Here is a 12,396-nt window from a genome sequence, read left to right on the forward strand (position 1 = left end):
GATTTGTTGATGATAGCCATTCTGACATGTGTGAGATGATACCACATTGTCGTTTTGATTTGCATCTCTCGTATAATTAGTGACTTTGAGCATGTTTTCATATGTCTCTCAGCCTTCTGTATGTCCTCTTTTGAAAAGTGTCTATCTAGGTCCTTTGCCCATTTTTTTATTGGATTGTTTATCTTTCTATTTTTAAGTTTCATGAGTTCCCTGTAAATGTTGAAGATTAAACCCTTATCGGTGATATTGGAAAATATGTTCTCCCATGCAGTGGGTCTTCTTGTTATTTTCTTTTATTGTAACTTCTTTATTGGTCATTTTATTTCTAGTATTTTCTTTTATTATTTTTTTTCATAAGCATTCTTGCAGTGTAATTTTTTTCGAACATTGCTTTAATCATATTTTCTCTACCATGTTTATGAAACATACTAGCTCTTTATTAGCTAAATCTGATATCTTCACTTATTATTTATAGCTCTGTACTCTAGTTAGTTTCCTATATAGTTTCACTTCATCACAATCTCTCCACACTAGTTATGCTTTTTCATAATTTATCTGTCTTTGTACATTTGATTGTTTATTGAAATTTTCTTTTCTAAAATCACTCCATGTCACCTTCCACTATGGCCAACTTAAGATTCACCATCTTGTGTTGTCTTCTGATCCCCTAAATATTTTAAATTTATTACGCATAACTTGCTTATATTCTTTAGTTATTTCATCTGTTATTTATAAAAATCATAACTTTGAGTACAGTGACATTTTTCTATTAATGTATTTGACTTTTTAAAAACCAGAAAAGTCAAAGAGGGTGAGAGAAGATGAAACAGAACTACATTTAATCAAAATAAATTAAAACATTTAGGAATCATTACCCCAAATAACTTTGGGAAGCTTTTGATGACTCACTGATTTCACAATAACCTTTTCCAGTGTTTTTCTGTTCAATCTTTTCATATCCCTTCATATATCTCCTTGAAAGAATACAAATAGCCTTAGCCAGTTTTCTCAGTGGTTAGAGCGTCTGCATGCAGACTGAAGGGTTTTGAGTTTGATTGCGATCAGGGCACGTACCTCAGTTGCAGACTCCTACAACCAATCAATGTGTCTCTCTTACATCGACATTTCTCTCTCTCTCTGTCTCTCCCCTTCCCTTCCACTCTTCCTAAAAAATCAAGGGGGCCGAAACCGGTTTGGCTCAGTGGATAGAGCATCGGCCTGCAGACTGAAGGGTCCCAGGTTCAATTCCGGTCAAGGGCATGTACCTGGGTTGCGGGCACGTCCCCAGTAGGGGATGTACAGGAGGCAGCGTATCGATGTTTCTCTCTCATTGATGTTTCTAACTCTCTGTCTCTCACCCTTCCTCCCTGTAAAAAATCAATGAAATATATTTAAAAAAAAAATCAAGGGGGAAAAATATTCTCAGATGAGGATTAATAACAAAAACTCCTTGACCTCTGCAATGCCTCTCTCTCTCTCAGTAATTCCACACCTCTTTTCCAACCCAATCACTTAAAAAAAAGGAAATAAAAAAGAAGAAAGAATACAAATGGTTACCTGCAATAAATTAACAAACACCTTGTTATAATATGTATTTCTTTATTCTACAAATACTAGGGTGTATAATGTGTAGAAATAATTGTGATAATCTTTAACGTATTAAAGTAAATAAGACATGGTCCATATAAGATTTAGTGGACAAATAACTTGCATAATTATAGATCAATTACATTTGATAAGTATATCTGTGTAATTAAATTTTTAAAAAATTAAATTGAAAAAACAATAAATAAATATGGTGTACATATAATTAAATAACTATAACTCTATTAGCTATACATCAAGAAAACAGTGCCATATAGGGTTCTGGAGTTTAGGAGAGAACATAAGCTAGCAACACAGTTTGAGAATTTTCTATACTCAGACAATAAATGAAACCAAGAGGGCAAAGTGTAGTTGCTATGGGAAGCTATATATAACCAGAGGTCCTAGAATAAAATACTAGGGAACACTTCTTAATAGAATTGTCAGAGGAAGAAAAATCAAGGAAGGAGTAGTCACAGAGGGAAAAGTAAAACAATAAATGTATAGTTTTGAGAAAGCCTTAGGAGGAAACTCAAAGAGAAGTTGGCTGGCAATGTCAAATAGTAAATGGAGACTTAGGAAGATGAGGGCTAGTAAAGGACACTGGATAAGTGGTAAAGAGATTACTGGTGCTACCACCTGAGATTGTTTTGAGTAGAATGTGGAAGGATTTGAGTAGAGTGATTGCTTGGTAAGGAAGGAGAGGCAGAGTGTAGTGGAAGGAGAGAGAGCTGGGTGCAGTTGAGGTATGGTAGATATCAGTGGATGGGGGAGAGTGAAGAAGTACAAGAGAAGTATTTGGTTGAGCAAAACCTCAGAGAAGATAGAAGTTGTTGATGTCAAGACATTGGGTGTACATAGGGTGAACTGGCCTATAGAACCTTAGAGAAGGCAGAGACAATGGGAAAGCACATTTTGAAGTAAAGAGAAAGATAGTAGAAGCAGCTCATGTCTGGATTTTTGAATGAGCAGGGAGGGTGCAGCATAGATTCTGAATTGTGGACAAGTTATGAGAAACTGGTGATGAAATTTCAGATGAGTGAGAAGTTAATGAAGACTGTTGGAAATAGATGATAAGAATGTGAAGGTTAAGAAAGGAGGTCATAATAAAAGTGAAGTATCAATAATAGTGAGGACAAAGCCAGAGAAAGTTTCAAGTGGGAGATTGCCGGGGTCCAACCCCAGCAGGTCCAGGGGTTCCCAAAGGCGTAGACTGAGTCGGCGAAGAAGGAATGACACGGAGACAGCTTTCAGTTGATCAGCAGCCTAGCCAGGATCTCCAGCCAGGATCTCCAGCCAAGTTCTGGTCTGGATCTCCAGAGAGGTTCTGCTGCTTATTGTCTTGTTACATCCGTATTTATACCAGTTGATTCAATCCTATCAATCTCTATTTCAAAGGTTAGGGCGTTTCTTATCTCCATTCCAGGGAGTAAAGATTATGTAGCTTAAGCATGATTGTTCATAGTTAAAATGATTAATTACCCGCCTGGCACTTAGTTAAGAGGTTTTATTCCCTCCCTCACTTCAGGGGAAAATCCCTACCTGGGGAAACAACCTTTCTCAGAGACCTTGGTTAAAACACATAGTGCCAAGAAGGTGAGCAAACATATTAAGAACGGTATGCCATATATGCCAGGTCCCTTGAAACAGCAAGCATGGACCGGCTCCCGGAAAATTCCCCCTTTTTTATTTTTTTAAAAGCAGGCATTAAAAAGAAAAACCCCAAATGCTCTCTTGTATCCATTTTAAGAGTAGGATTGGCGCTTTCCGCTATTACCTGAGTCCTGATCTATCACCTCAGGGAGAGCTTGCCAATCCTGCACTTTCCCGGGGTGAAAAGGCTGCAATGGGGTTAAGGATAAGGCTCCTTGGGCCTACCTCCTCCCATGCCTTTACATTTACCTTTCCTTCCTCAGAAAAGCATGGACATACTTCTTGTATAAAACGTTCTGTCTGACTGGGAGTAACCTTAATTCCTCTGCTAGCAAGCATATGTGTTAAAAGATCAATACAGAGTCTTATTTCTTTAGACTCATTATGGCACATCTTCTTAATCTAAAGATCAATACAGAGTCTTATTTCTTTGGACTCAGTATGGCACATCTTCTTAATCTAAGTTCTGTACTATCCACCTTCTTACTCTACTTATCCTCTCTAGGGGGGTCAGCAGTACCCTGGTGGAGACCTATCCATCCCGAGAGTGGGGCTTACCTAGGGGTCCCTGTTTGGGCGCCAGATGCTGGGGTCCAACCCCAGCAGGTCCAGGGGTCCCCAAAGGTGTGGACGGAGTTGGCGAAGAAGGAATGACATGGAGACAGCGTTCAGTTGATCAGCAGCCTAGCCAGGATCTCTGGCCAAGTTCTGGTCAGGCTCTCCAGCGAAGTTCTGGTTAGGTTCTCCAGCCAGGTTCTGTGTTCATGTTCTCTTGCTAGGTTCTCCAGCCAGGTTCTCCAGGTTCTCCAGCCAGGTTCAGTCACCAGGTTCTAGTCAGGTTCTCTTGCCATGTTCTATCCAGGTTCTGTAGCCAGGTTCTGTCTCTAGGTTCTTCAGCCATGTTCTCTCGCTAGGTTCTGTCTCTAGGTTCTGTGGTCAGTTTCTGTCCAGGATCTTTTGCCATGTTGTCTTCAGGGAAGTTCTTCTGTCTCTAGGTTCTGTGTAGGTTCTGTGTGTAGGTTCTGTCTTCTAAGTTCTGTCTTCTAAGTTCTGTGTCTTGTTGTCTTGTTACATCTGTATTTATACCAGTTGATTCAATCCTATCAATCTCTATTACAAAGGTTAGGACATTTCTTATCTCCATTCCAGGGAGTAAAGATTATGTAGCTTAAGCATGATTGTTCATAGTTAAAGTGATTAATTACCCGCCTGGCACTTAGTTGAGGGGTTTTATTCCCTCCCTAACTTCAGGGGAAAATCCCTACCTGGGGAAACAACCTTTCTCAGAGAGGAGACCTTGGTTAAAACACATAGTGCCAAGAAGGTGAGCAAACATATTAAGAACAGTATGCCATATATGCCAGGTCCCTTGAAACAGCAAGGATGGACTGGCTCCTGGCAGGAGATCTGGGAGCAAAGCTTTTATGAGGAATACTAGAGGCCTGGTGCACAAAATTTGTGCAATGGAGGGCGGGGGTGAAGGTGTGTGTCCCTCAGCCCAACCTCCACTCTCTCCTATCTGGGACCCCTCGGACATCCCTCTCACAATCCAGGACTGCTGGCCCCCAACCGATTGCCTGCTTGCCTGCCTGTCAGCCTGATCACCCCCTAACCACTTCCCTGCCAGCCTGATTGCCCCTAACTGCCCTCCGCTGCAGCCTGGTACCCCCAACTGCCCTCCCCTGCCAGCCTGGTTGCCCCCAACTGCTGTCCCCTGCTGGCCATCTTGTGGTGGTCATCTTTGACCACATGGGGGCAGCCATTTTGTGTGTTGGAGTGATGGTCAATTTGCATATTACCTCTTTATTATATAGGATGCCACAAGAAACTTAACATCACATGCATTGCATTAGAATTCCTTTAAAAATGTGGCTATGGAAAGCCTCAAAATAATCTCACTCTGTCTTGTGGCTTCAATGATAGCATGATCCTACCCTATGCTGCTCTAGCAAGTCTTTACCTGTGACCCGGCAAAAGTGAATCTGGAGGCTCAGAGAAAGTAGTTTTAAATTATGAGGCTTCTTCTTCAGCGTTAAAGAAGCAATCTTGTTACTTATATGGACACCAGCTTAAGTTACTTGCAAATTGACTATCTAAAACAAAAATACCTAAAGCAAAAGCAATTCAGTTTTGAGACTCTTCATGGAATTAGGACTCCTTATGTGGGTATATAACTATACTATAACTTTATATTTTTTTTTATTTTTAGGGTTTGTAGAAACAGGAGCTATCATTGGTCCTTTGTTTGGACTTTTGTTAGCGTCATTCTGTGCAAATGTTTATGTTGACATCGGATCTGTAAACACAGGTAATTCATTAAAATCTAGTCATAGTGTCTAGAGTATACAAAGCCACTTCAGGTATGTTACCACATTTATTGTTGCTTTACCTGACATTCAATTAGATAGATTCACTATTGTCCAGGAGTTTAAACTAAAGTGGAGGAGTTTAAATAAGTTTTTAAATAATTCATACCAGTGTGCAGGAGAGCAAGATAAAATTCTGATCTTCTGACTCAAAATCCACTGCTATTTCTACTGCACCATGACCATATTTCTTGTTTTTAAAAGATTTCAGCATATAGATTTGAATTTCTTTTAATCAAGCAAACATTTGTGGATGATTAAATAGACCTTGTAGTTATTTAATAAGTATATATTTATAAATTCTTTACATAATAGAGCATACCTCCAAATTTATTGCTAGACATTATTGTAACACTATGCATTGTCAGATGACTTTTATGAATATCTGAATTGTATACAAACTCTATACTTGGATAGGACCTGAGAAGAGTAATGTAATTTTTTTTTCTGTAGTTCACGTGAGAAATGACTAAAACTAATAAAAATGTGTATACTTTTTTTTTTTTTTTTTTTACAGATGAGCTGACTATCACTCCAATTGATACTCGTTGGGTTGGTGCATGGTGGTTTGGCATTTTGATTTGTGCAGGAGTGAATGTGCTCACTGCCATTCCTTTTTTCTTTTTGCCCAAAACGCTTGCAAAGGAAGGATCAAAGGATAATGCTGACATCGTCAAAAATGACAAAGAAGAGAAACAAAGAGAAGTCAAGAAGGAAAATGATGGAATTACTAAAGGCAAATATAAAAATTTTAAATATTATATAATTTACTTTTTGTTTTATATAGGTGTGTCTCTATTTGAGTCTAGCACTATAACATGCTAGGCTGCATTAGGACAATTTGCCATTAGCAGTCAGCAGTCTAACTAGTCTGATACTTCCTGTGCTACTACTTGGAAATAAAAGTAATGTAATGTGGAAGCTGAATTATCTCAGATTAGTATTTATATAAAATTCTTTATCAATCTGGGCACTCAACAAACTATTTATTTATTTATTTATTTATTTAGTCCCATTTGCCTTGAAGGTCAAATTTTTTAAAAAGAAATTAAGCCTGGCTGGTGTGGCTCAGTGATTGAGTGTGGACCTGTGGTTGATTCCTGGTCAGGGCACATATCTGGGTTGCTGGCTTAAACTCTAGTGGGGAGCGTTCAGGAAGCAGTCGATTGATGATTCTATCTCATCATTGATGCTTCTACCTCTTTCTCCCTTTCCCTCTCTGAAATAAAAGAAATATATACATTAAAAAAAAGGAATTAAATCTAAGAACAAAAGAAGGAAAAATATACACTAATCTGAATAAGTTTACAGTCCTGAATCCAAGAATGTTAGCTTAGCTGTGAGCTTCCTGGAAATTAAGGCAGAAAAAGAAAAAAGAAAGCAAGATATATAATTGTCTATATTTGATAGATATAGACAAAGAATAGTAGTTCTTAAGGAGAAAATCTTCCCCAAATAACAAATTGTAAAAAAAGAAAATAATTGTCATATGTTGTGATTTAGGTAGTATTGAACCCATAGTTGTTTCCCAGCAAATGTAGGTAACTGCTCTTCTCCCTCTCCCTCTCCTTCTCCCTCTCCCTCTCCCCTCCCCCTCCCCCTCCCCTTCTCCTTCTCCTCCTCCTCCTCCTCCTCCTCCTCCTCCTTCTCCTTCTCCTTCTCCTCCTTTTGGTATAGATTATCAATAAAAGTTTAAAGTATAATTTACAGAAGGTGTTTCTATGGGGAACTAAGTTAAAAGAGTCTAAGTATTTAGATTTTAAAACTTGGCCACATATTAGAATTACCTGGGAAATTTTTAACATTGATGCCTGGAAATTCTGTATTATCTCCAAGAGGTCTGATTTAATTAGTATGAACATTTAATTAGTATGGCCTGGGTCTTGGAATTTTTAGAGAGTATTTATTTAGAAGGCAGAGAAGGGCTAAGTTTTCTTATCTATAAAATGGTGATGATAATTGTAGTTATAATTATAGAGTTGTTGTGTGAAGGTAAAAGGAGTTCAGGCACTTATTATTATTATTATTATTATTATTATTACTGCAACTAGTATTAGTATTATTTGTTGAGGTTGCTACTTCTAAAATCACCCACAATTTATAATGCCAATTTGCACAGAATTTTTATTAACAATTACAATGTTAACAATTGTAACAATTTGTAAGCATTGTAAGAATTACAATGCACTTAAACCACAATTGAGCATAATCCCAGATCATTAGGAGCCAATTCAGAATCTTGCAAATTCCCAGGCATCATGATTATATTACAACTTTTTGCAAAGAGATGGTATGGACTGAGAGAGGATATTCGCATAGAATATTGTTTGTGGTCTGTAGAATTATTTTTCAAAACCAGGAAAGAGCTGAGCTTAATATAAGAAATATAGGAAATAATTTGAACTACTGAGACTCATTAATGAGGACAGGGATGTCAACAAAACGGGTGACTTAAAAAACTCCAAAGAGCTCTGAACACAACTCTCAGCCCTGCTATGTGTTTTATTCCTAAATATGAATTCTACCACTAGAATTCATCTCTTTTCATGGAGCTATGCTTCCTCTTCTTTCAATTTGTTTTTTTATTGATACTTTGTTCCAGAATGGATTTTAGGCAGCTTATTAAGCAAACCAGGATAATACAGAATAAGGAAGGTAATCAAGACAGAGAACTTGAAGACGGAAAGTGAAAAGAAACCGTGAGACTGTGATCTCAAGTGGCAGCAGTGTGACCCAGAGCATTTGCTACAGATGCTCAAAATTTGGCTCTGAGTTTTGGCAGTGAACACAAACAGGGAAAAGTTTTGGTTAAATTATATACATGGTACTTAGTATGTACCTAATGAATCAGATCTCAGGGAGTGGGTTTTAAAAGATACCCACGTGGTTTTTAAGCACATTTTGTTGTAAACCATTGGCTGAACCACCAAAAATTATGCTCTGAAAAAGCAAAAAAAAAAAAAACCTGGCACTTGAGAAACTTTATATTCCATGAACTCCCAAATACATACATATTTATTTTAAATGTTCAGGAATGATAATATCAATGATAGAGTGTGAACTTCTTTATCAAGTTGATTTTCTTCCAGACGTTAGAGAACAGAACAAATATCTTTCATTCCAGATGATCTCTAGAGAAGAGAGGATATTAATTAGAAGGAAAAAGAGAAGGATAAAAGGAAGTGGTGTGAACACAGACAATATTTTGGTCACATTGTATTTTCCTTAAGACACAATAGTAACTTAGCGAAGGCAAAACTATTGTGTTTTGGTTCCTATCTAGTCAGCTGTGTCACCACGTGCAGAAGCCTCCAAAAACAATGGCATAACTTCAGCTTCTAAGAGGTAAAAAGAGTTAACAATGTGTGCATTATAAAACAGGAAAGCAATTTGGAGGGGAAGTTGACGTTTCAGAAAAAGTCAATCAGAAAATGCAGAACCTAGTTAGTCTGACACTGTTGTCTTTCTCCCCTTTCAGATTTTTTACCATTCATGAAGAGTCTTTTCTGCAACCCAGTTTACATGCTTTTTTTGCTAATCAGTGTGGTACAGTTCAATGCATTTATTAATATGCTGTTCTTCATGCCTAAATATGTGGAACAGCAATATGGAAAGTCAACTTCAGAAGCAATCTTTCTAATTGGTATGTTTGTCCTTCTCAGCATTGTTAGCCCACTCCCCTCCTCCCCCCTGAAATGGCAAACAGAGTGATGATGGGTCTAGGAAACTCCTAAATTAAAAACTGTTAGGATATTTTTGTCTCTGATACATTTCTCCCTTCTCTCCAATGAAATCAACAAAGGGTGTCTCTCCCACACAAATTCAAAATATTTCTGAAAATCTCGAGGAATGCACAAATTAGTTATAATTTTCAGATAGGCAATCCATTAATGAAAAAATTAAAAAAAGGAAGAGAGTGAATTCATTAGGAGTCAATGTTTTACTCTCAGATTTTACTCTTGGCTCCCAGTCATGAATTCCATGGTTCTCCTGGTTCCCCTGGTCCCCCTGGTGGTTTCAGGTGTCTCTGCAGCCTATATATTCTGACTTTCTTGTGACCACATGACTACACCACCCCCCCTCTCCCCGGTTAGGTTTCTCTAAGGATCTCTTTACAGTTGTGAAAGTGGATTTCCTAAATTATCTGCATCCACATCACCTAGAGTGTTAGTTCAGATACCTGGTGCCCACCTTAGACATACTGAATCAGACATACTGAATCTCTGGTTGTGGGGCTCTGGAATGGATTTTTAACAACCTCTTCCAAGGGTGTAATTCAATGGGCAGATCCTGGCTTGTAAGAATGCAACCTAAGGCTGTCTCTTCTTTTTCTTCTTTTTTCTTGTATGGAGGGAGGAGTAGCAGCAAGACATGTATTGTAAATACACTTGACAATTACAGGCAGTAATCTTTGAAAGGACCTTAAACTGTGCCAAATTCATAACCAAAATGGGAATAAACAACAGCAAAATCATATAAATCATCCTATCTAATAAAAGAGAAACATGGTAATTAGCCATACATCCGCTACCCTTCCCATTGGCTAATCAGGGCGATATGCAAATTAACTGCCAGCCAAGATGGCGGCTGGCAGCCAGGCAGCTTGAAGCGAACATGAGGCTTGCTTGCTTCAGTGACGGAGGACTCCAATGTTCCCCGCCTGCCGCTGCCGGCCTCTGAGCTTGCAGTTTGAAACATTGTTACAAATATAGAAGCTAAACAAAACCCCAGAAACCTACTTTCAGCTAACCGGGATCTCAGAGCTGGAGTTGAAACAGTGTTTCAATTATAGAACCCAAACAAACCAGATACCTGCTTTGAGCAGCCGAGGCCTCAGAGCAGGAGCCAAGCCTCAGAGCTAAAGCTGGCCCAGAATAAAAAAAAGAAAAAAGAAAAAAAGGAGCAGTTGGGAGCTTCAGTCACTCGCCAGCCTGAAAACAGCCCTCAGCCCCTCACCCAGACTGGCCAGGCACCCCAGTGGGGACCCCCACCCTGAAGGGTGTGTGACCAGCTGCAAACAACCCTAATCCCCTCATTCAGACTGGCCAGGCACCCCAGTGGGAACCCCCACCCTGATCCAGGATACCCTTCAGGGCAAACCAGCCGGCCCCCACCCATGCACCAGGCCTCTATCCTATATAGTAAAAGGGTAATATGCCTCTCAGCACCAGGATCAGCGGAGCTGCGAGGCCTCCCGGCACCAGGATCAGCATGACAGGGGGCAGCGCCCAAACCCCTGATCACCCTGCGGCTCTGTGTGTGACAGGGGGCAGGGCCACAACCTCCCTATCCGCCCTGCTCTGTTCATGACAGGGGAAGGCACCCCAACCCCCTGATCAGCCCTGCTCTATGCCTGATAGGGGGGAGCTTCCCAACCCCCTGATCACCCTGCGGCTCTGTGTGTGACAGGGTGTGGCGCCCCAACCCCCTATCAGCCCTCCTCTGTCTGTGACAGGGTGTGGCGCCCCAACCCCCCCCGCCCCCCACGGGCCCTGCTCTGTGTGTGATGGGGTAGAGCCATAACCTCCCCATTGGCTCTGCCCTTAGTGTGACAGGGTGCAGTGCCTCAACCCCCTGATCGGCCCTGCTCTGTATGTGACAGGGGGGAGCTCCCCAACCCCCTGATCGACCCTGCTCTGTGCGTGACAGGGTACGGAGCCCCAACCCCCCTGATGGGCCCTCCTCTGTGCGTGACAGGGGGTGGCGCCGCAACCTCCCCATCGACCTGCCTTTAGTGTGACAAGGGGCGGTGCCCCAACCCCCCAATCGGCCCTACCCTGAGCGTGACTGAGGGTGGCATCACAACCTCCCGATCCGCCCTGCTCTGTGCATGACAAGGGACGGTGCCACAACTCCCCAATCGGCCCTGCTCTGAGCCCGACCAGGGGCTGCACCTAGGGATTGGGCCTGCCCTCTGCCAACTGGGAGCGTGCCTACACCAGCAGGTCGTTATCTCCCGAGGGGTCCCAGACTGCGAGAGGGCACAGGCCAGGCTGAGGGACCCCCCCCTCCGAGTGCACAAATTTTTGTGCACTGGGCCTCTAGTATATATATAAAATGACATCCCCAAAATGGAAATCAATAAATTACTGGTCGGTCAACTTTGACTTGTTGCTCCTACCTGGATTCTACAAAACATTTATATCCTCCTGTTATCAATTAAATGAATAATAATAGGTCTTCAAAAATATACTTTGACATTGAAGGGCATTTAAAAATCTCTCTGTAGATAACATGTAACAAGTAGGGATAAAATTCAATCAGCCATATTTACTGTGAAATGGACCTAAATGGTTTCTTATGTAAGACATGTTAGATATCTTTTCTGTAGTCTATAGTTAGATAAAGGTAATATCATATTTGTTTCTCTGCTAAGTAACATTGTAAATAACATTTTACATTTTCTTGCATTTATAGGTATTTACAACTTACCTCCAATATGCATTGGATATATTTTCGGCGGATTAATGATGAAAAAGTTCAAAATTACTGTCAAACAAGCTGCCCACATAGCATGTTGTTTATCTTTCATTGACTTTCTTCTCTACTTTTCGTCTTTTTTCATGGTCTGTGATAATTCTTCAGTTGCTGGCATAACCACCGATTATAAAGGGTATTTTTTTTTTTTTTTTTTTTTACTAAAGAATGTTATACACTTGAATAGTTAATAACTTATTTTCTTCAATGATTATCCAGGACCAGACCATTTGCTAATGGTAGCAATCTATGGTCTTTCATCTTTCCTTCATCTGTCAATTACAACCAAATGTATTCAGGCTCCAGGTTTAATAAA

General features: G+C 40.2%; 1 protein-coding gene across 2 annotated transcripts in view; it reads left to right on the plus strand.

Annotated features, from left to right (window-relative positions):
- SLCO1A2 (solute carrier organic anion transporter family member 1A2) overlaps positions 1–12,396 on the plus strand; it is a 48,083-nt gene that overhangs the window by 15,260 nt on the left and 20,427 nt on the right. For both annotated transcript variants that reach the window (XM_081083101.1, XM_081083100.1), the window contains exons 7-10: positions 5,447–5,545; positions 6,121–6,339; positions 9,082–9,246; positions 12,021–12,216. In XM_081083101.1, the coding sequence (XP_080939227.1) occupies positions 5,447–5,545; positions 6,121–6,339; positions 9,082–9,246; positions 12,021–12,216 (679 nt within the window). The remainder of the gene's footprint in view (positions 1–5,446; positions 5,546–6,120; positions 6,340–9,081; positions 9,247–12,020; positions 12,217–12,396) is intronic.

Source organism: Myotis nattereri (assembly GCF_964212035.1).
Source record: "Myotis nattereri genome assembly, chromosome: 2".
NCBI lineage: Eukaryota > Metazoa > Chordata > Mammalia > Chiroptera > Vespertilionidae > Myotis > Myotis nattereri.